Genomic DNA, 21222 nt, shown 5'->3' on the forward strand with positions numbered 1-21222 from the left:
TCGCACCGGCAGTTGTACATGATGTTTCACCTCTATTCCCTACGGTTATATACCATCGCGCAATGTTCGTACTGGTCGGGTTGCTGCCAACGAAGCTTGAGACTTGAATTAATATTCTGACTCAGCCAAGACTGAGCGCATGTTGGTTTTTCTCAAGTTTATCTAGACGCCCACAAGATCTTCTAAGTAATGATCGTGGAAAAGAGTTCAAAGAGAAGTACCAGTCTCCCAGTCTAGAATTGATTATCAAACTCCTTTAAGTTGTTTCTGACATGGCAATAGTTCAGGCTGATGTTCTTTGGCGGCCAGAAGATGACTATAAGGCCAAACCGACACTGGAAGAAGGAGACGTTTATCGCCCAGATATCCTTAAGGTCGTAGAAAGTGCCATCGAGAGTCTCAATGGCGATCTACGGGAACTGAGTCTAGATATTCATGGTAAGATAATGCATTTTGCCATCACAAGAAATACCAATGTATTAGATGTGCAGATCATCCGGAGATTAAGTATGAAGAAAGGTATGCCCACATTTTGAATACAAATTGCAACCAACTTCGACGGGAAATCAAACTAATCATCGGCCGCTCAGATACGCTCACGATGCATACGCCTCTTTCCTAGAGAAGCGCGGTTTCGAAGTCACGAGGCATTACCTCCTGGAGACTGCTTGGGTTGCGACCTATACCCACGGGCGAGGTGGACGCGTTCTAGGGGTGAACTCAGAGATGGATGCACTCCCGGGCGTTGGACATGCATGTGGGCATAATCTTATCGGCATCGCAGGCGTCGCTGTCGCATATGCGGCAAAAGCAGCGATGGAGCAGCTCAATATCGACGGGAAGGTGATTCTTCTTGGTACACCTGGTATGTCATTTTCTTTTGATTGTGGTGGATGGATCACATACCCTCAATAGCGGAAGAAGGTGGGTTTGGAAAAGTGAAGCTATGGGAGAAGGGAGCATACAAAGAGATGGATGCGTGTCTCATGTCCGTGGCCTGGCCGGACTGATCATATTTTCTCGTCAACTCACATACATGACAGGTGCCACCCTGGTCCTGGGCCCCTTCATTCTATCAGTTTAAGCAGCTGTCTCGCAGTTATACGTTTGGAAGTAAAATACTCAGGCCACACGTGCGCTCTCTCAATGTTCATCCTCTTGCCTGAACCCTGACTCGTTCCTCACAGTGCGCACTCTGCACTTAGCCCCTGGGAAGGAAAGAACGCGCTGGATGCAGCTGTTCTGGCATATACAAACATTGCTTTGCTGCGCCAGCAGATCAAGCCTACACATCGTGTGCATGGAATTATCGAGGGCAATAATTGGGCAGTCAGTGGTAAGTGTCTGTCATCCAGCGCTGGGTATACATCTGAGAGCGTATGCGACAGTCGTCCCGGATAACTCAAAGATGTAGTAAGTATGGGTTCTAGCTACGGAGACTTGATGCAGGTGGTGACATATTTCAGTTATTATATCCGTGCGCCAACCACTATTGAAGCGGAAGAGACGTTCAAGCGTGTCGTCCCCTGTTTTGAGTGAGTTAATATCCGTTATTCACGTCACCCAAATCTCAGACTTTGCCCAGAGCAGCAGCACTGGCAACCGGGACCAAAGTCGAAATCACCAGAGGACACACTGGGAACGAACTGGTGCAGAACACAATCCTTGGTGTGTCTTCTTGATGGCAACCCCGTTATTCTCCTAATTCTCGCCCAGGTAATGAACTGTCTGATGTGGTTAGGAAGAAATACGGAGTCATTGACTATGAATATGGGATCAGTGGTGCATCGACTGACTTTGTGAGCATGCTTGTATAGTATCTCAAAGGGCTACACTGATTTTACCCCAGGGAAATATTTCATATTGTAGGTCTTGATCGTAATGTCTGGCAGAGACTTTGAAAGCAATTATTCACCAAGTGATGCCTGGTCTACACCCCGGGTTTTGTTCGTACAGTTTTCCCTTCTGTCGCTAATAATTTTTGACTCCAAAACCACCTCCCAGCGATACCAACCGTTCCAGGAGGCGGTAACCATACTCGAGCATTCGCCGACTCGGCACGTTCGCAGGCTGCTCATGATGCATCTCTCACTGTCTCGAAGGCTCTCGCTCACGTTGGCATGCGCGTGATCACGGACGGTAGATTTCTGCAGCAGGTAAGATGAAGTCTATGCCTAGCCCGATGATTACTACGACATATTTGACTACAGGTGAAAGATGCTTTCGAGGAGCAAAAGAACAACGGAATGTGACAAATGAAAACAGAGCGCACACATACACCAGCAATATAACTACATAGCAAGATTTACAGATCCAATGATTTCTGATTGCGCTTTGACTCCAGACCAAACCTTGCTGATCGAGTTGCTCACCACTTTTCGTGAGCAGGACGCACTGTTTGACATAGAGTGAAGATAGGGTAATGGCAAATGGGAACCACACTTACGGTCAATTTCCCAAGTCCATGCTGAACTATCTTGCTTGACAAGGTACAAGTAAGACTGAGCGTTGTGATCAGTTCAGACGCGTATTGCCACAAGAATGATCCAACCTTTGCGATAGATTCAGGATCAAGTCGAGCATCCTGATTAGCCTCCCAAGAGGGGTCGTTGCGATGAGACTTGGTGCGGTCAGTGAGGATGCCTGTTCCTCATTAGATGATACTTCGTAGATGGTGGGATTAGGCTTACCGCCGTCGATAATGCTCTGAGCAGCGCATTTGAACGTCTATAAATATTCTTGGCACTAGAGGACGGAGACTCACATGAGCAACCTAAAAGTTAGAATATCAGCCCACATTAAATTCTAAGGCAATGTAGAAGATACCCACATGTATATTCTGCTTGTCGAACTCCTTAGCTAAGCTCTGTGACAAAGCCCGTATGCCAAACTTGCTCGCAGAAAACGCAGAGGTCAGAGTGTTGCCTCGGATGGAAGCCGTTGCGCCAGTGAAAATGAGGGTACCCCTTTTACGAGCATCGCCAGCAACTCCGCCCTCGTCTGCGGTCTCAAAATCGAGCTTTGTGAACTCGAGAAGGGTCTCGCGTGCAAAGGCAAAAGCCGCTAAAATGTTAGTGTCGATCGACTCACGAACTTCATCTTCTGTGATGTTAAGGAATGGCTTCCAGACACCATAGCCAGCGTTGAAGACTGCAACGCGGAGAGGGGAGGATGGCCAGTGAGATTTGAGAGAAGCAAATGCGGACTTGATGGATGCGGTAGTGTAGTCTTTGAGAGGGAACGGTGCAGCCTGTTCCAAAGGAGCGGGTCAACATGACTGCATAGGAGCGCGAATATGGATATGAGACAGATACAGCACCTCTCCACCTGCTTGGTTGATCTCTGTAGCGAGTTTATTGAGGTAATCTGGTCCTCGGGAGATCAGAGCGACTCTGTAACCAGATTTGGCGAAAAGACGGCTGTGTGTTTGTTCATACACCATCAGTACAAGTTGGTCAGGAAGGACGTGATATTATGTACGCGGTTGCAGCTCCGGTCCCTGTACAAGACGTCAAACCATACGTGTTTGTACACACTGAGAAAGACTTACCAGTGCCATTACCAATACCAGCGACCACGAACAAAGGGCGGACTGAAGACATCTTTCAAGTTGATGAAGCTATAGGAATGGAAGAGATATCTACACATAGCCCCTCAGTGTGGTGATCACAGATCAGTCAGCTGTGTCGTCACATGTCGTGAGACACGGGGGTATGGCGGAGAGGATGACTAAGCGATGTCAGCGGGTATTATTGGCGAGAATTCCTCACGAAATTCGACAGTCACATAGACTGCTCTTCAAGTTGATGTGTGCAAAGTCAACGTCGATACCATTTCAATATCCAATGATCGCACCCTCGCAAGTTCAAAACACTTGGACAAGACAGCGCAACTATGGAACCTTGAAACTAACCAGCCCATCGCAACACAACTCCGATACTGACAACGCATCTTCTCTCCCAGGCTGATGCTACACTATGTTCAGCCCCAAAGATCAAAGACGCTCGTCAAATACCCTAAGGGTTTTTCGATAATGTACGTGATATGCATCTATGGTTGAATGTTAGTGTAACCGAATGCCAATGTGGTTACTAGTTCCAGTCTAGCTCGTGTACTCATCCATCCCAATCTCATGGGCAACACAACTTCGGCCGCTTTTCCTCCTTCTGGCGCCGTCCAAAGTCATTTAGGGCCACCGAACGCGAGACCCACCCTCAATCCCAGCCTCTCAGCTGGGCTCGAAACATTGTCTCTGGCATGCTGCACAAACGAGATGGATCAGATATGGAGATGCGAGAACCACCAGTTGTCGAGGTTGCATACACAGCTGCAAAGCCTGTACGTGTTTGCCTTTCATTCTTTTTTATTACCGATTCCTTTCCTGAAGAGGCACTATCACGCCGCGTGAGAAAGAAACTAGCTGCTGGCTCATCTCGACCTCCCAATCCTCATACTACGCAACGATACACTGGCGTAGCAGCACAGAACACACCATCATTGTCACAGATTCCACCTCCCACTGCCGCTGCCTCGACAATTACCGCTGTCCCTGTTGCCCCAGGGACAACAGGTACGATTTCGCGTCCTAATGTCATCGTTAGACAGGCCGGATGGTGGATCTGTCTTGTGCTCTGGGCTACTTGCGCGTCTGTTGAGTACACAATCAATCAACCATAGGGAAGTGCTCTTCTTTGGTATTTCATTCATACTTTGATATTTTCACAATAATTAGCCGTTATTATGGTATAGTTAGTTCATCGGCATGTAGTATAGTGGGGAACCCATATATAGGGAAGATGTCGATGAAGGTTCAGGGAAATGAAGAATATGTGGATATTCTTAGAAAACCGGCCTAGGTTGGGCACCACTTGATCTGCACAGCACACGTTCAAGCTGTAAAGTAAACACAGGAATATAGTATGAAGGACGCACCTGCAACTCCGACAACGACCTCCCATCTGACCAGACCGAGTCGTTGTGCAGGTAGTGCCGAACCAAACAAATCCTTGTCAATAACACTTTGTCGATCATGAAACACGAACGCTCTTTTAGCTGCACGTTTACGATCAAGCGATGGAGACTATCTTCGATGGTTCAAGGTGGTTGCTGTGCATGCGAGTGCAGGTAGTTGATCTCCTGTAATGATCCCTTCATCCTTTTGAACGTGAGACTTAAAGATCATCGCTTCAGATATTTCTTTGTCGCCTTTTGTTGCTGATGAACTTGTCAGAATCTTGGAACTGTTCAACCATCTTCAAGGTGCGATGAGTCTTTTTCGAACCGTTTGTCTTGTAAAGTTTGAAAAATATTGTACATTTCTAGAGTGCTCAGGAATCCGATTTCCCTCATTGTACTTGTGTCATTGGTACGTGAAGCTATAAAAATAGTGCAATATACCAAGGAGATTCACTGTTTTGATGAAAGCGAGGTTCATGCATTACTTCTGTATGTTCAAGTCTACGACAACGGCCATGCTGGCATTAATCGTCAGTGAATGTGTGGTTATTGCTATGTTTATATCGTGGTTCATCTGGGCAACAAGAGAGCTAGATATCTTCAAGCGACTGGTTGAGCTCATATTATCTGCCAGGAGACACGGTTCGCTAAATTTCATGTGAATTGATTTGTTCGCACATAACAGTTTGACCCAGATCTGATAGCATCTCATCCATTTCACGATTCAACGAAAACTTCACGCCAATTCCGATATGCAAATTCTTCCTGATACTCTCCAAATCACTGGTCACTTCCGCGTCAGTGTCAACGGCCATATTCAACCGACGTGAAAGCAAGAATACGACTCACTATGCAGTAGTGGAATTTGCTCTATCATTCAGGTGAGTCATATCATCAGGTCCAGGAAAATGCTGTTACTCACACATATCTGCCAATAGCAGCTCCCCTTTTGGCAATGCGAGTTTTGAACGCAAAACGACTTACACTTGTCGGCATCACTAGTAGTGGGCACGGCAGAGATTGATGATACTAAAGCAGCAATGATGGGGAGGACAATTGCAGAGGAGAAATGCATTGTTTGCGACTCGTGTGTGTGGAATCTGAAGGGGATAGTAGGTCGACGTTTTGGCTTTTTTATTGTTCTCTGGACTTAATGTTTACGCGGACGTGCCTTCAAGTGTATACATATGATCAATTATATTGCAATATTGTTGCTGCTGTTGTGGGCAGAACCTCACCGGCAGAATGTGACAGAATTCCCGCACAATGTTGTCAGGTTCAGATTGAGGTCCGAGGTTCTGCCAGTTCTGCCGGAAGAACTACCTTGGAATAGTTCTGCCACTACATATTGCCAGTGCATGTCCAGTTTCGAGCTCTCGACTGTACCAGCCCTCCAACTTCCCACAAATTATTATACGCTAATGTAGCCAACCATCAGGAAAACATTCCGATACAAACCTAGACTAAGTATGTCAAGTTTAATAATTTTTCTGACATATTATAATTTCGCAAAAGTAGACAACTTAGCAGATTAGAGAATCATTTTTACTGCCCACCAGATCCTACTCGTGTTGCATACACTACCTGCCAGCACAAATCACATGTCATATGTTGTAACACCTCGGGCAAGCAGAAACATTCGACTTCGGCCGCCGAAACAGGTTGTGTATCTCATGAAGATGAAAAAAAGAGTCTGACTCTGGTATACATTGCTCACCTCAGCTCCTGCCAAAAAATTGCATGCCCAGAGCGAGGTGAAAGATTCTTGCCTAGGACACACATGTTTCGCCGTCGAGCCAGCGTTAGGTGCGAGAATAATCCCAAATGTCGCGATTTTGTCACGATAGTCCATTGTGTTGTCCTTACTTCTGGAATCTGCAACAGCTCCGAGACTCGAATTTTGCGGTTGAGAATTATCCCTTGCACGGTACGCTATACCACACATTCCTGCAACGTACCCAGAATTTTCCACCACGGAAACGGTGCAGGAAGGGTCTTTAACAGTCACGTGATCGGTAGATGCTACACCTACCGTTCCATCATTCGTTCTAGATTGCTCCAAGTTTGACTTCAAGTTATAATGATCCATCAAATACTTCGTTACCATTAACTTCTATAGTATCATCAATTTAGGTGGATGGAGTTCAGCCAACTCAGGAGGGAAGCGGACAGTCTGGCCAAGAAACGCGCCCAGTGAGTTATCAGAAAGGCGTGTGCCTTGAGAAGAAAACAAGTATATTTCGGAACTGGCGAATCTAATAAGATACCTCAGTGGTGGTGGCCAAGAGCAATATGTCCAGCCTTGCTGTTCTGCCAAGCGTCACGGCGTTTGGCCCAAGTGTATGTCCCATATCCTGGAGCCCGATGAGGTGGTTTATGAATGAATGCAGCAAGCGACACGCACCAATAGCAAAGGGAACTATCCAGTAGGGAACTTGGGCAGCAAGACGCCTGTAGCCGTTGAATAACCAGCCTCTAATTATGGCTTTTGAGCCCCGCTGTCTGAATGGCGAGACAGCTTGCAGTGCCGAAATAAGGGGAGATAAAGAGCCCGCATCATGATGAGAACACGAGAATTGACGCGACAAATAGGAAGCACAAGTCGAAGTTAGTGACTTGTTTCAAGAAGACAGTAGAACAGATAACGCACTGTAAACAACCACTCCTCTCTGTTTGTGCATGCTGGTGTCACCCCACCAAGGGTTCTTTGGAAAAAGAGGTAAGAACAGCAGTATGGTGCTTGTCATGGGCTGCACGACCACTCACATATGATTTAGCTGTAAGCTTGAAATTAGCACAACTGTTCCATAGCAAAAAAAGATGAAAAAATATACCTCCAGGCATTCCATCTAGACGGGTAGCAGTGGGACGCATGACGGGCGAAGTGGTACACCAACGTTGGCTGAATCGTATGTGCTGTGTTCGATGTTTAGACCCGATGTTTCCCGGCAGAAACAAACAAGAACAAATTTTGTCTCATCACACTTGTTGTGACACGGTTTATTAACTACTTTATTTTGAAGTGTTTTGACCAACGACGACTACCAAGCTAAAAGTACGTGTCATATATCATGACTTTCGACCCCAATGTCTGAACCATGATTGACCAGGTCGCGCCCACTCTTTTGCTTCCAAAATGATAAGCCACCAGACGCTGTACAACCTGGCAAACTATCTTGGTGCCTTTGCTATGGTCACCGTAGTTGCATACCATTTCGTTGCTGTGAACGCAAGATATCTTGCTAAGAACGGGGCCAGCAGTTGAACTCGCAGAGGGTGCACGGATCATCGTGAGGATTGTATGCACAACGTATGTTGCCAAAGTCCTTTCTAGCTTGTACACATCTGCTGATACATATTTATTCGAATAATCCTTGCAGTAGCTCTAGGACTATTATTTCGTCAATCATACTGCGGCTGCTCTCTCCAATATATGGTCTTTTATAGACAGTGAACGACAAAGAAAAAAGTCTACTGTGTGTCTCTGCAGCATGTTACTCAAGTTTCACTGATCCGCTGCCACCTCCAGGCTCGGATTATTAGCAATCATGGATTCCTTTCTCGAGGCTCATTTTGCACGACCTCTATCTCGAGATTCTTGTCCTGCTTCTTACAACAACAACAGGAGTCCATCAGAGTCTGTCAGTAATACCTTGCGCTGTTTCAGCCAATTTCACGTGATAAAGTGTGCCAAAAGCAATGAATGTGTATTGGATAGGTGACATTTCCGCACGACTTCGGCACTTTCAACCGTCTCATCCAATTTTTCCTCGATCATGATCGACCTCTTAATGAGTTGTATTAGTGAGAGAATGATATCTATGTTCAAAATTGTGTTTGAAGTAGTTAGAAATACGATGTTTTGTGAAGGTGCTGACTCCCAAAGCCGAATTTCCAAAAAGGGGGTCTAGGACTCTGGCTAGTCAACTATAGGTCACGGTGGAGCTCTCACCATCACTGCGGCCATTTCTTTCTGGCAATAGTATTTTCTTCCAGCACAGTCCAGATTGACCCCGGCCTTGGTGATATGGTATCAGAAGCAGACCTCAAAGCCTTCATCAGCCGCCATCGTGAACTGCTCTCAAAGGAACGTAACGCAGAGATCGAGCGATCATCTCTGTTGCTCACAAACTGTGGTCAAAAGCTTCTGGAGCAAAAAGGGCTCGCGCTGGGGAATCTTGGTGTGGTTGGAATCAACTTAGGCCTAGGCGGGAAAACGTGTGGTGTCATTCATTTCCTCCTACCTTTCCGTTTCCTGATTGCAGTCTTACGGAAAAGCGCAGATTAGTCGAACTGGAGCGCCCTGCAGCTTTTCACACTTCACAGTTATTTCCTCCTCATAACTTCAGGTATGTCATTGATCACACACGTGTAGATCTTATAGTTTAGGTCTCAGAAAGACCGGGAGACCTCGCTCGCATCGAAGAGAATGTATCCTCGAATGCTACCGCCAAAAAATCTGCCAAAAGCAAGAAGACTGCATCTGCTGGCTCAGAAAGCTCACATACTGCAGAAGGTGTGGTATACAAAGTATGACATTGTACAGTTATAGTGAAGTAGTCACTGACTCGCGCACTCCAAAATAGGTGTCAGATACCCGCATCGTCATTGCAATGGACCCTTTAGATTCCAGATCGGACGATCTTGACCTTCCTGAGCGTTGTCGAGTGCTCAAGTTGGCCAACAGCGTCACTTATGACAGGTAATCACACTATTCTTTTTCCATGCGAGTCTTGAAACTGTGCCATATTCAAGAATGGATAAAGCGCTTAGCCAATTGGAAAAAATCTGCATTCCTTCATTGAGACAGGCAACTAGACCATATAACTCCACTCACCTGATTGCTAACAGCAGCTCAAACAGTCCAGTGACAAAGGTGACTATGAGTTGACACCTCTCATCCAAGTTTTACTCGGAATATCACCACCTTCCGAAAAGCTTCCTATTTCGGACCTAAGGTTATTCGACGAATCTCTAAATCCGAGCCAGCAACAGGCTGTCAAGTTCGCCCTTGAATCCCAGGAAGTCGCTTGTATCCATGGTCCACCTGGTGAAGCTACCAGTCCTCCTACTCAATATAACCACCTGATGACAATAACAGGGACAGGGAAAACACATACCTTAATTGAAATTATACGGCAACTCGCCTCTCCTTCGGAGAATAGCGTCAATGAGAAACAGAAGCGCATCCTTGTGTGTGGCGCTTCTAACCTATCTGTCGACAATATTCTAGAGCGTCTTCTTGCCATACCACCCCCTGAGAAGGGCAAGGGAACACCCTTGACAACTACCCGCATAGGCCATCCCGCGCGTGTAATGGCTCATCAGGGCGTCTTAGAGGCAACGCTAGAAGCGAAGGCCAACAAGAGCGATCAAGTGATTCTGCTCTAACATTTGATGAGGTGGTTGGTACTGAGACTTTGAATTAGGCCGCACTTGTAAGGGACGTCAAATCTGAGATTGAATCAACCCTCGACGTGCTTGCTGGTAAGGGGAAAGGCTCCAAGAAACCGAGAGGTTCGGAACGGAAGAAGATGTGGCAGGACGTAAAGGCTCTCAGGAAGGAGTAAGCACAGACTCATTGCTCAGACTTGGCGTGCATACTCACTACTAGTTCAGATACAGGCAGCGCGAAGGCAGAGTTGTTAAGACTGTCCTCGGAGAGTCTCAGGTATGGCCTGTGATACTATTATGCCACCAGGACGATCATTGATTAACTACAGGTCGTCCTTGCTACATGTCATTCCGCTGGTAGCAGGCAGCTCCATGACCACAAGTTTGATGTAGTCATTATTGACGAGGCAACGCAAGCGCTCGAAGCAGTAAGATGATTCTGTTTCAGATGACAGTCATTCATATACCTGCAGGTGTGCTGGATCCCGATATTCAAGGCGAGAAAGCTCATACTGGCGGGCGACCCGATGCAATTGCCACCTACAATTCTCTCTATCGACAGACATAAGAACACATCGGGGACTGCGACACAAAAACAGAGCGCAAGTACTGCGAATGATCAGAAGAAGTCGCAAGAGTCGACAGCATCAAAGCCTCAGCTACCTGAAGAAGACGAGGGCATGAGTCCCAGCGATGTGGATTCCGAGGCGGAATCGGTCAAAGGAGATGAAGTCATGGCACAAGATGTCACAACCGAAGTGTCCGAAGGAGGATCCCAGCCGAATTCGAATCCTAAACAAAAAATACAAAAGGAGGCAAAGAAACGGACTGGCTTGCGACCACCTCGTACATTAGAAACAACGCTCTTCGACCGGCTCGAAAGGATGTATGGTCCAGATATAAAACGCTTGCTCAATATTCAATACCGGTAAAGATACAAGTCATATTCAAGTTGCACTGAGCCCACAATGCACACCTCTAGCATGCACTCGCAAATTTGCCAGTTTCCTTCCAAAACGCTTTATGCGTCAAAGCTCGTGTCTCATCAATCTGTAAGATCTCATCTCCTCAAGGACCTCTCCACTGTCAGTGCCTTTACTACTACTGAAGACGAGGACACCGTCAAAGAAATACTGGGAACGCCAGTCGTGTTTTATGACACTGCAGGTTGCGAATACTTCGAGCGAGCAGACGGAGATAACGACGAAGGTAGCCGCTGCAACGAGAACGAAGCAGCCGTGGTGTCAAAATGGGTCGAAAGGCTGGTGGGAGCTGGATTGCTGCCATCACAAATCGCCCTGATCACTCCGTATGGGATCAAATTCTTCCGAGCTGAGATGCAGGTCGGACTTATTATTGTGAATCAGGTACCAAGCACAGGTTACTCTTCTCACTTCCTTGCTTAGACCAGTATATGGTCTTGAGCTTGAGATTGGGACAGTTGACGGGATGCAGGGGCGAGAGAAGGACGCTGTCATTATCAGCTTGGTGCGCAGTAACAACAAGGTACGATTTGTCCTCTCTACTGCGCTCTCCATTGAACATTTCTAGCGCGAAGTCGGGTTTCTGAAAGAGAAGAGACGTATGAATGGTGTGTAAAATTCTTTCTATAGGGGCATCATCCTCATCAAGTTATTCGGTAGTCGCCATGACTCGAGCCAAAAGGCACTTGGTAAAAATGCAAAATATCTATCCTCATGGTGTTGACTAACCGGGACTCGCAGTGTGTTGTGGGCGATTCGTCGACTGTGAAGCATGGCAGCCCGTACTTGAAGAAATGGCTTGCTTGGCTTGAGGCAAATGCGGATGTGAGGTTTGCAGAATTTGATTCCATTTAATCGATCTGCCAGGCTCCTGATCAGATCTAACCTTGTGATTGTAATTATTGGGCAGTACAACACAAATATATAGACAGTTGCCGTACAGAATGAATGGGTTCGTCGCATAATGCAACTCCCAAGAAGCCTCCGCTTCTCTAGATCAGCGAGGACGATTACATGAGTACAAGACTAATGCAAGAAGTAATGCAAAACAAACTACAATATAGCGTACAGTACAACAATCAGAAAATGAAGGCATTGTTATGTAAAATGAGGGGAGATGATAGATGAATAACTTAATGGATACTTGTGATAGGAATAGTACGCCAGGTGGAAGCCAGCCAGCCACTCAGTACTCCTCGACATCAGTAAAAGAAGCGTAATCAGATAGTGTCCGCACATCTTCATACTCCAGCACAACTTCTCGCATTGCATAACGCATGATCGGCGTCAGGGGTACCAGTTTGGGGCCAATCACTTCGTCGTGCTCGTCTTCCTCGTCGATCTGCCCGAGCTCCCGCGTAGACATATTGATGGGATTCATCGCCATCATATCGCCATCTTCAGAGGACGCACCAAGTGTGCTGCCGCTCCCGATATTGATAGGACTGGGTATGATACCCACTGGTGGGCTAACGGTGATAGACATTATTGGTTCCGAGCGGGCTGGCGAGTCTCCTTCGTGCGTCACTGGGTCTGTCCAATGCAGATTCAGCACCCGCCCCTTAATCATTCCATCCACCGCGCGCACACCAAGCTCCCGACAAAGCAAAAAATATGGCAGGTGGTTCGTCCCCACCTGACTCAACTTGCTCATAACTTTGAGTAGTTGCATCGCGCTGAAGTCGGCAGAATATTCCTCGCTGACACTGCCGGGGTCGCGGAAGGAGTTTCGAACAGGAGGATATGATTTGAAACCAGCAGGCCCGAGGTTGGCATGCAGGGCGTCAGGCCCTGAGGAGCGCGGGCGGGCGGCAGGTGTGCTAGGTGTTGTGGGGTCTTGGCCGCCGCTCGTCACTGTGGTGGCTTGTGAGGAATGGATGATGTGAAGGTTGAGGACCGCATGTGCTTGAAGGAAGTGAGAGCTTTGCTTGACTGTGATGCGACGTTAACGGCTGCCAGTGTGTTATAGCGATGTGTACTTACTTTCAAAGTTTCCAGCTGCATTGACTGAGAAATATCCGTCAGTATTCCAATCGAAGAGATAAGACTGATAATAACATACTATAATCATTAACATAATCATACCAGTGTGCTAACTTGCCACCAAATGCATCATATAATGAGTCAAACGACAAGCCTGCACGTAAATGTTCTGGAACGCGAGGTAGCATCTTCTCGATAAAGAAGGCACGCGTCTCTGCCTTCGTGCAATCTCCGATAGTGACGATCTACATCAACAATAACGATCAACTCCTGAAAGCCACGCAGGGTGTCAAGACGTACTTTGCAGTGTTGCATCGCATTCAACTGCCGTAGCCATGCCTGATAGAAAGGATCGCTGGTGGCGTGAATTACATGACATAGCCTGTCTTGCTTCGTGAGCACCAGCATCGAGTCTAGGAGGCATTTCATCGCGTCAGATGACTGGATCAGCCCAGGGCTGTGATGATGATTCATCAGCGCCTAATATATAGATTCAGGTAGGTGCACCCACAGTTTATGTGCTTCGTCGAAGAACACCACCGGGATCCTCTTGGAGGCCTTCTCATGCTCCTTTTCGCGAGCGCGGGAGTTGGCCCTTGACGAGGACAGTTCCTGGTTGTGCTGCCCATCGCATGGCTTCTTGCCTTTGCGTTTGAAGACCCACCGGGATTTATGTGAGGGTGAAGGTGGTGAGCTGTTGAGTTTTGTCCGGTCTGAGGACACATCGGAGTCCTTCTTACGCTTTCCACTTTCTGGTGGCTGTTCTGACGGTTCAAATTCATGGTACTTGAGAAGCGAACTCTGAATCAAGAAAGTCAATAAAACACGCATTGGCAGGTGGAAATACGCGCCTGGAAGAGCTCCATGAGTCTCGCAATATCGCTCGTCCTGACTTGCGAACCAGAGCTTCCAACAGGAGAATCGTTAAGCCTCCGTTCGACGTTCAATCTGTCGTGCTGTGATCATATTAGGAATAGCATTCTTCCACGTAATTGGTTGGCGAACCTTAAATTCTAGTCCCTCCTTCTGGAACTCCTCATATCCAGGCGTCGCCTTCGATATTTCGTCAAAGAATCGCTCCATTTGCTGCGACATACTCATGTAAAGACTCGTCATATCCGCAAAGCCAGGTATGCGTAAATCGAAATGAAGAACATGATAGATATTCCGCGAGAGAATTTCTCGCAGGAGGGCGGTCTACAAATCATTTTTTAATGAAATGGGCAATCGCACTTGAACAAAATAGGTGAACCGACCTTCCCAACCGAACTTGCACCGAACAAGATCGTAAACGAAGGCTCACCGTCCAGGATACGTTCGATCACACGCATCTCGGTTTCTCGCGGAAGAAAGCATGGGAGGCGAGTGAACGCGTGTTTTGTACGCAACGGAGATCGGTCGTGCGAGTCGCGTGTTCCGTTGATCTCGTTGCGTGCTTCTTCGAGGAGGCGCCTTGACTCGCTCAGGGAGCGAAGCGTTTCGGAAGGCTGGGAGTGATTATGAGTGAGTTGAATTGCCCAGTGGTCGGAGACACACGTTCAGAAGAACACTAAATACTTCGCTCATACCAAACAAGTTCCTCCGTCCAAGGTCAGCGCTGTATGCAGCGGAGCTTCTGCGATGTGGTAAGTTTGAGCGGAAGAGCCAGTGCATGGCGTTGGAGGAATATTGGGAGCGTGGGCGAGGGATGGGAGAAGCAGGGCTGGCCTTGGTGGTTCTGGTGCGCATAGTAGTCGAGGGGTGTGGAGACGCCAGCCTTATAAGGAAGAGAAGTGGTGATAGTAGTTGGTGTGATTGGAGAAGTGAATGGCTGAAGGGCAGTGGCAGGTTAGTTATGAGTGTAACTTGCAGTCAGGAAAGAGGCACAAAGGGACCATACATCTTACGCGTGTTTGTGTGCTTGCGTAAAGGATGGAAGACTACTCAGCTTGCGCAGCACTAAGTCCACGCATCTTCATCGTTTGCATGAGCGCAGTTGATCGATGTGTCCACGTTGTTCGCGCGAGGCAGCTCTCTTGCGAGTCACTAAAATGGGATTCGGAGGAATGATGACGAGAACAGAGGCATATATATGCATGGCATTATTGTTCTTCAAGCAAAATCTCGGGACCCGTCATCACTTCGAATTCGACGACTGACTCATCTGACACCTGGGCCGTGAAGCGAATATAGGCCAGACTGACGCAAGGATAGGACAAAAAGCGAAGCCATAGTTGACGTTGTGGTAGTTGTCCCCTTATGTTATTCCAGTTAGAATACTTTGGATTGGACAAACAACGCCTTTGGATATAATGATTATAAGCTGGACGAGTTTTCATTAGAGTACGGGTAGTAACACTGTGGCTGTAGCTGGCAACAAGGTGATATGACAGTGTTCGCATGAAGCCTCAAACCAACGTGGGATGAGCTTTCCATACTTCCAGCTCAACATGTACACTGCCTGTCGTCTGATTAATTGGGGCTCATGCACCCGCATGTCACTGAGGCTTGCCGTCCATTCTGTCAAAATGCAGTCTGTCAAACTTACTGCCTCGCTACAGAACAAGCACGGATCCAAAAACCGTGGAAACAGGAAATAATGATTGCAATATGATAGCACTCGTGCACAGCGCCCCGGCTGAGCGACAAGCGAGCTTGGTACTACGATGATCGATCTGATGATAGTCTGCACGATGGGAACTAGTGCGAGGTTTGACGACGAATGATCCGATTTACGAGTGGATCATGACGAACAAGTGGCTCATCAAAGGGGAATCCATGGATAGCACTCCTCGTGCTCGACCGGCTGTCCGATAGCACCCGACGCCGATCAAAGTATTTGAAGCGAATATTCGCTTTGCGCAGGAGAAAGATCTTCACCAATGAAATCGAATCATATGGGAACACTTCTGTGCGCTTGACCATCAAAGATTAAACATTAGATTACCTCGCAACCATGAGCGGCGGCGACCTTTTCTCATCAGAAATATTGATTTCCTAGAAAATTTTCAAACAGTGGCGGAACACCGTTATTTTCGGCGATAACAGGTCAGCATATGTCGCGAAAAAAAATCACTGGCGATCGTTTGTCTCACTAGAAAATCACATGCCAGGACGATCAAAGGACGATGCTTTCTATGTAGGGAAAATATTAATTCATGCTCACTGGCTACTGCCGTCCGATGAACCCATGACCTCAACCTCATCATCAGACTCAACAAGGCGTCCCCGTCTCGAACGCGAGGGACGGAGAGCAAAAACGCTATCGACCTCGTCTTCGTCAGAGGAAACTACAATAGGTGCAATTCGGCCCAATCTACTCGCAAGTGATGGTTCATCTTCCTCAGAGAGAAGATCAGCATCTACGTGCGAACCGTGGTCTTCATTATCGCTGTCATCGGTGAGCTCATGTATATGCGCCAGCTGTTGTATCGGGCTCGGAGGAAGTCCAGTGTCGTGTTCGTCATCGATGAAATCGCTCTCATAAGCGGCCTCGTCATCTCCTTCATCGTCATCGTCTTCGTCCTCGTCCTCTTCATCAAAGCCAAAGCGCCAACGGAACACTGGCCAACCCGGGTACGAATCGCCAAACGCTAAACCATCATCTTCGTCATCCCCCTCGCCTTCTTCCAGACCCATCCAGCCTGGATCATCTTCAGGGTCAAACTCTTCCACTCCTGCGCCAATGTCCAAACCGAGTTCATCATCTGACCAATCTTCCACTCCTTGGTGGCCTAGATACCGTCTACCGCATGACGTACACACGCCATCCCAAATCTCATGCATGCAGTCCAGACACCGGTATATCCCTCCATCCTCCGTATCAAGCATTCCGACGTCTTCCCCACGACGGGGCTCGGCATCTGCCTCGTCTGCAAGAAACCAAGGAAGGAGATTATGAACTGATTTCCGGAAGATGCCGTCCCAAGGATCTGTGTCCGCGGGCCGATCAACATTAGCTTGCGCCTCGAGATGCTGAGGCACGTTGGTAAGGCCGCTCTTCCCTACGAGGTGGGCTAGATTCTTGATAGTCCATATCTCTGCGGGACGATCTCGCACGACCGCTCGGCAATGTGGACACGTCTTTTTCCGTACAATGGCTGGTGGGGCAGGTCTATTATCAGCAGGCGGAGCGTTAAACCATTGAACAAGGCAGTCATAGCAAGCCACGTGACCACAAGGAGCGAGTGCATAAGGCTTGTACATCACGTCGAGGCATATCTGACACGTCAGAGTTTGGCAAACGTTGTTGAGAACACTTTGATGTGCAGCCAGAAGCTGATACGATAAATAAAATTGAATTAAATATGACGTGCTATAATGAAGTGCGCACCTCGCCCTTCTCCGTCAATTCCTTTGTCAGTTGCGAAATCCTATCTTCAGGAGTCAAATCTGGGGGGCGTTGCGAGTTGACATGTGAGGACTGTTTCGTATCACTGAGATTAGTGGTTTCAGATGAAGCGCTTCCTTTCTATGCGATACCATTATGAGTGAACTAAATGAATTGAAACAAGCAATTCTTTAGACATACTGGGGCAGTCGATTCTAATTTCACTTCAGGATTCTTCTCGTTATCACTCTCGTGACGAAGAGGGTCTGATAGAACCCTGCTTTTGCTCCCTGACGGTGAAGTGGACGTAAATCGAATGATTTCATTGCACGACACTGGCGGCCGGTGAGGCTGAGATGAGTTGCTCTGCATATGATGATGATCCAGTCTGATAACCACAGGTTCTTTCTTTCTCCTCTTCTTACGTTTCTTTGTGTCCCGTCTCGTGCTCGTTTCTGGAGACCGATCGACTCTGAGTCTTTTAGAGTTTGAAGGGACAGCCTCCACGTCTGATGTAGATCGTTTTACACCCTGGGTTGAACCACTGTGTTCCGGCATAGTTAGATACGTCAAGGGTTTCTGAGCAACTGCGTTAAAACACGACAGTTCAGGAAAGACAAGATACCTGACGTTCCGCGCTCGCACGAAAGAGATGATGCTTAGCTAAGTCCTGTGAAGGAAATGTTGGTCGAAAATTCAAACCTACACGTGATCCGTGGGAAGAGAGATTGAGTCGGGATTATCCTGGCAGCGACGTGAGACGTTGCCACAGATCGAAATATATGCAGCGGTTGTCTTTTCCAATTGACAAGGACCAATTTATGAGTTACCGACTGATCTGTCGTCTCGAACTCACTCAGAGCTCAAGGTCCTTCAGATTCTTTGTGACCAGCAGCGGCATTGGTTTCCGACTCAACTCCGCTTTCCAAAACTGTATCTGGGTCTTGAGCTTAAACGTATATGTTTTGGATGCCTGAGTTATTAATAGACGGACATGTATTTGGACTCCGGACACCGTTCCTTAAGGATTGGGTTAACAAGCGAATTTAGTATTTGCCTGTATCGCTCCAAGGTCGAGCTTCTGTCGCGACTGCGATTAATTGATCTCATGTCCTCCATGTAGATGTTTCTCTGAACCGCGTAGAATTCGTTGTGAGGAGTGTTGTCGGCGCGACCCGACCCGCTATGATGAAATATTACGTGTTGGGCGTCTAATCTAGGTTGCTACTAGTAGCATTACGCAAATCCCTGACTGAAACTTCCACCACCTCGCTGGCATGCCCTTATCAACTGAGGAGGACAAAAAATCTGATGCCATAGTACCAACTCGATATCCATCCTCGAGTAAATCTCGCTCGCAGCGTACACTTATACACGCTTCCCCGATGCCTGCGCATTTGGGGCCCGGGCATGTCCGTGCTGACTCCAGTATCGCCGTCACCACACACTCTATGGAACGGTCGCATCGACGACATGAGTCACATCCTGAACGAATCTCAGATTTCCTTTCAGGTCGGAATCCTCATCGAAATATTCCGAAGAAAGGGTCCGGTAGCACTATACACCAACATAAGGGCGCCGGTTTCATACCTCAAAATCCTTCCATGCAAACTTCATCCATGCAACCCCTTTCGGGAAGCAAAGAAGACGTGTGGGGTACCTACAGGCACACCCTGAAATTCTCGTTGGCAGATTCAAAGAACCATAAATCGCACAGCCGTCACCCATCTCTTATATCTCGCCATCGCGGTTCGCGCACCAGCGATCGCTTTTTATCACAATCGTCATCCATAGACATGCAAAACTTCCTTCCCCCACCCGTCGTGTCTTCCTCTAATCGTATACCCATCCATGATACTCCTTCGGACTATGATAATTTCACAACGGAAAAATATACCCCCCTCCTTGGAACATCCTCATCGCCTTCCTCATCTACACGCCGCTCGCTGGCATTCTGGCTCATTCTTTACTTTTGCTTCAACCTTGGACTTACCTTATACAATAAGACCGTCCTCGTCCACTTTCCTTTCCCTTACACCCTCACTGCATTGCACGCTTTCTGTGGCACTGTCGGAGGCCTCATATTGCTCAAAAATGCTACATTCGTGCCTGCTGAACTCACCGTCGCAGATAACTGGGCGCTTGTAGCGTTTAGTGTATTATACACTATTAACATCGCCGTCAGCAACGTATCCCTGCATATGGTCACTGTGCCTGTAAGTGATGACATATTTTGCACGATATAGGAGCTCATGATGAGCGTCATAGTTTCATCAAGTGGTCCGTGCAGCCACGCCGATATTCATAATTCTTCTCTCGATCCTCTTATTTGGTACCCGGAGTAGTAATCACAAGATAGTATCCCTGGTCCCTGTCATGGTAGGCGTTTGTTTTGCGTGAGTTATTTCTCGCCTCATAACATCTCTTACTAATTTCCATGTAGTACGTATGGAGACTATTCGTACACGACAAGCGGGCTCCTTTTGACTGTACTGGGGACGGTACTTGCTGCCGTGAAGACCATCTACACTTCTATCCTGCAATCCACTCCGTCGACGGCTTCTCCGCAACCCCGCATAAATTTTGTCGTTCCTCCGCGATTAAAACTACATCCGCTGGATTTGTTGACGCGGATGGCGCCGCTTGCATTCATCCAGTGTGTTCTTCTCGCATACGTCACAGGGGAATTATCCCGCGTGCGTATATGGAGTTTAAACGAGATGACGCCCGGAAATGCGGCGCTCCTTGGGATCAACGGCTTCATTGCGTTTGGTCTTAATATCGTGAGTTTTACGGCGAATAAGGCAGCAGGCCCTCTGAGTATGACTGTTGCTGGTGAGTGATCTTTGCAGATACGATGGTACATGTGCTGATGAGCCTACAGCCAATGTCAAACAAGTGCTTTCCATATTTTGTGCTGTCGTTCTATTCGAGCTTACGATAACGCCGACGAACGCAATTGGCATTCTTCTTACGATCGCTGGTGGAGTATGGTACGCAGCTGTTGAATATCAAGAAAAGAAAGGTAGATGGAGAAAGTAGATGATGATCGAGTGAGATTTACTGTAGGCCCTTCGTTCTGGACACGAACATTAGTATTGGATGGCGCACATGACATCTTTTGGAACTCATACCATATCTGTAACATATCGATACCGCGGTGTAGCGCACGGCAACGCGCATGTATGGATCACACTAGTTGAACTGACGTACGGTCAAGTCCGCAGTCATCGAAACGTCAACGAAGTTCGACATGAACTTTATCGATGTCGCTCGAAGGAGCATCATGGTTTTATATCCGCGTGTCGCGTGAAGCTGTCTTCTTTAATACCAGTACTAGTCTTATTGCGATGGAAACCATGCAGCCCGTGTAAGTCACTTCCACTGAAGATATTCATTGCACAATTCCTGGGAGTTGGATAGACGTCAGCGTACCCATTCAGTACATATACTACCCAGTACTATTGTCTTTTTGCAACTGTAGTATGCTCGGCCCTAGCGATGAATTAGAGTTTCCTTGCTATGTAGCAACACTAGAAGCATATCCATTACCAAGCTTGGAATTTTCTTTGATCCGTATGAAGCCAAGTCCGTTTC

The 21222-nt window shown here is 47.5% G+C and overlaps 8 protein-coding genes across 8 annotated transcripts; 4 read left to right on the plus strand and 4 right to left on the minus strand.

The window, feature by feature from the left end:
• The first annotated feature begins 231 nt into the window (after positions 1 to 231).
• On the plus strand, positions 232 to 2706 carry EDB93DRAFT_1115582 (uncharacterized protein). The gene is made up of 16 exons (XM_041448290.1): positions 232 to 438; positions 492 to 519; positions 591 to 865; positions 916 to 988; positions 1044 to 1133; positions 1188 to 1336; positions 1389 to 1413; positions 1467 to 1535; positions 1586 to 1668; positions 1717 to 1799; positions 1850 to 1865; positions 1920 to 1946; positions 2005 to 2156; positions 2211 to 2501; positions 2552 to 2642; positions 2690 to 2706. The coding sequence occupies exons 1-14, from the start codon at positions 273 to 275 to the stop codon at positions 2250 to 2252; spliced, it is 1278 nt and encodes a 425-aa protein (XP_041313144.1). The 5' UTR covers positions 232 to 272; the 3' UTR covers positions 2253 to 2501; positions 2552 to 2642; positions 2690 to 2706.
• Positions 2053 to 3602, minus strand: EDB93DRAFT_1275270 (uncharacterized protein; the record flags this gene model as incomplete). Its single annotated transcript, XM_041454393.1, has 9 exons — positions 2053 to 2394; positions 2447 to 2501; positions 2552 to 2643; positions 2691 to 2706; positions 2765 to 2773; positions 2831 to 3250; positions 3320 to 3419; positions 3481 to 3499; positions 3551 to 3602. 9 exons carry the CDS (start codon positions 3600 to 3602, stop codon positions 2369 to 2371), a joined length of 789 nt encoding a protein of 262 aa, XP_041313145.1. The 3' UTR covers positions 2053 to 2368.
• A 1834-nt stretch (positions 3603 to 5436) lies between these two features.
• Positions 5437 to 5837, plus strand: EDB93DRAFT_1115592 (uncharacterized protein). Its single transcript, XM_041448291.1, has 2 exons — positions 5437 to 5598; positions 5652 to 5837. Exons 1-2 carry the CDS (start codon positions 5448 to 5450, stop codon positions 5723 to 5725), a joined length of 225 nt encoding a protein of 74 aa, XP_041313146.1. The 5' UTR covers positions 5437 to 5447; the 3' UTR covers positions 5726 to 5837.
• A 1322-nt stretch (positions 5838 to 7159) lies between these two features.
• On the minus strand, positions 7160 to 7850 carry EDB93DRAFT_1115600 (cytochrome b-c1 complex subunit 8). The gene is made up of 5 exons (XM_041448292.1): positions 7791 to 7850; positions 7755 to 7756; positions 7607 to 7661; positions 7361 to 7474; positions 7160 to 7310 (listed from the first exon to the last, which is right to left on the minus strand). The coding sequence occupies exons 1-5, from the start codon at positions 7828 to 7830 to the stop codon at positions 7225 to 7227; spliced, it is 297 nt and encodes a 98-aa protein (XP_041313147.1). The 5' UTR covers positions 7831 to 7850; the 3' UTR covers positions 7160 to 7224.
• A 1044-nt stretch (positions 7851 to 8894) lies between these two features.
• EDB93DRAFT_1324821 (AAA domain-containing protein) lies at positions 8895 to 12238 on the plus strand. Its single transcript, XM_041455019.1, has 16 exons — positions 8895 to 9174; positions 9240 to 9305; positions 9357 to 9486; positions 9543 to 9658; positions 9712 to 9766; positions 9820 to 10006; positions 10058 to 10332; positions 10386 to 10522; positions 10576 to 10627; positions 10680 to 10778; positions 10824 to 11278; positions 11333 to 11659; positions 11718 to 11856; positions 11902 to 11941; positions 11994 to 12022; positions 12075 to 12238. Exons 1-16 carry the CDS (start codon positions 8984 to 8986, stop codon positions 12186 to 12188), a joined length of 2412 nt encoding a protein of 803 aa, XP_041313148.1. The 5' UTR covers positions 8895 to 8983; the 3' UTR covers positions 12189 to 12238.
• A 281-nt stretch (positions 12239 to 12519) lies between these two features.
• EDB93DRAFT_1237548 (uncharacterized protein) lies at positions 12520 to 15044 on the minus strand (the record flags this gene model as incomplete). The annotated part of the gene is made up of 9 exons (XM_041451427.1): positions 12520 to 13265; positions 13317 to 13340; positions 13396 to 13561; positions 13617 to 13773; positions 13828 to 14117; positions 14168 to 14272; positions 14322 to 14513; positions 14573 to 14803; positions 14853 to 15044. The coding sequence occupies 9 exons, from the start codon at positions 15042 to 15044 to the stop codon at positions 12520 to 12522; spliced, it is 2103 nt and encodes a 700-aa protein (XP_041313149.1).
• Positions 15045 to 16338: 1294 nt separating this feature from the next.
• On the minus strand, positions 16339 to 18300 carry EDB93DRAFT_287119 (uncharacterized protein). Its single transcript, XM_041455976.1, has 3 exons — positions 17827 to 18300; positions 17629 to 17766; positions 16339 to 17573 (listed from the first exon to the last, which is right to left on the minus strand). The coding sequence occupies exons 1-3, from the start codon at positions 18181 to 18183 to the stop codon at positions 16458 to 16460; spliced, it is 1611 nt and encodes a 536-aa protein (XP_041313150.1). The 5' UTR covers positions 18184 to 18300; the 3' UTR covers positions 16339 to 16457.
• A 1121-nt stretch (positions 18301 to 19421) lies between these two features.
• EDB93DRAFT_1075183 (triose-phosphate transporter family-domain-containing protein) lies at positions 19422 to 20667 on the plus strand (the record flags this gene model as incomplete). The annotated part of the gene is made up of 4 exons (XM_041445145.1): positions 19422 to 19841; positions 19894 to 20021; positions 20069 to 20460; positions 20510 to 20667. 4 exons carry the CDS (start codon positions 19422 to 19424, stop codon positions 20665 to 20667), a joined length of 1098 nt encoding a protein of 365 aa, XP_041313151.1.
• Positions 20668 to 21222: the final 555 nt, after the last annotated feature.

This window comes from Suillus bovinus (genome assembly GCF_016758785.1).
Source record: "Suillus bovinus strain UH-Sbo-P2 chromosome Unknown EDB93scaffold_2, whole genome shotgun sequence".
In the NCBI taxonomy this organism is placed as follows: Eukaryota; Fungi; Basidiomycota; class Agaricomycetes; order Boletales; family Suillaceae; genus Suillus; species Suillus bovinus.

Coding starts and splice junctions, on each gene's coding strand:
- EDB93DRAFT_1115582 (XM_041448290.1), top strand. CDS start 273: ATGGCAATAGTTCAGGCTGATGTTCTTTGGCGGCCAGAAGATGACTAT. Junction 520..590: donor GAGATTAAGTATGAAGAAAG/GTATGCCCACAT, acceptor TCGGCCGCTCAG/ATACGCTCACGATGCATACG. Junction 1,536..1,585: donor CGTGTCGTCCCCTGTTTTGA/GTGAGTTAATAT, acceptor GACTTTGCCCAG/AGCAGCAGCACTGGCAACCG.
- EDB93DRAFT_1115592 (XM_041448291.1), top strand. CDS start 5,448: ATGTTCAAGTCTACGACAACGGCCATGCTGGCATTAATCGTCAGTGAA. Junction 5,599..5,651: donor ATTATCTGCCAGGAGACACG/GTTCGCTAAATT, acceptor AGTTTGACCCAG/ATCTGATAGCATCTCATCCA.
- EDB93DRAFT_1115600 (XM_041448292.1), bottom strand. CDS start 7,830: ATGCGTCCCACTGCTACCCGTCTAGATGGAATGCCTGGAG. Junction 7,475..7,606: donor GAGAGGAGTGGTTGTTTACA/GTGCGTTATCTG, acceptor CGGCACTGCAAG/CTGTCTCGCCATTCAGACAG. Junction 7,311..7,360: donor GATAGTTCCCTTTGCTATTG/GTGCGTGTCGCT, acceptor ATCGGGCTCCAG/GATATGGGACATACACTTGG.
- EDB93DRAFT_1324821 (XM_041455019.1), top strand. CDS start 8,984: ATGGTATCAGAAGCAGACCTCAAAGCCTTCATCAGCCGCCATCGTGAA. Junction 9,487..9,542: donor CAGAAGGTGTGGTATACAAA/GTATGACATTGT, acceptor ACTCCAAAATAG/GTGTCAGATACCCGCATCGT. Junction 11,279..11,332: donor TTGCTCAATATTCAATACCG/GTAAAGATACAA, acceptor GCACACCTCTAG/CATGCACTCGCAAATTTGCC.
- EDB93DRAFT_287119 (XM_041455976.1), bottom strand. CDS start 18,183: ATGCCGGAACACAGTGGTTCAACCCAGGGTGTAAAACGATCTACATCA. Junction 17,767..17,826: donor AATTAGAATCGACTGCCCCA/GTATGTCTAAAG, acceptor GGTATCGCATAG/AAAGGAAGCGCTTCATCTGA. Junction 17,574..17,628: donor AATTGACGGAGAAGGGCGAG/GTGCGCACTTCA, acceptor TTATCGTATCAG/CTTCTGGCTGCACATCAAAG.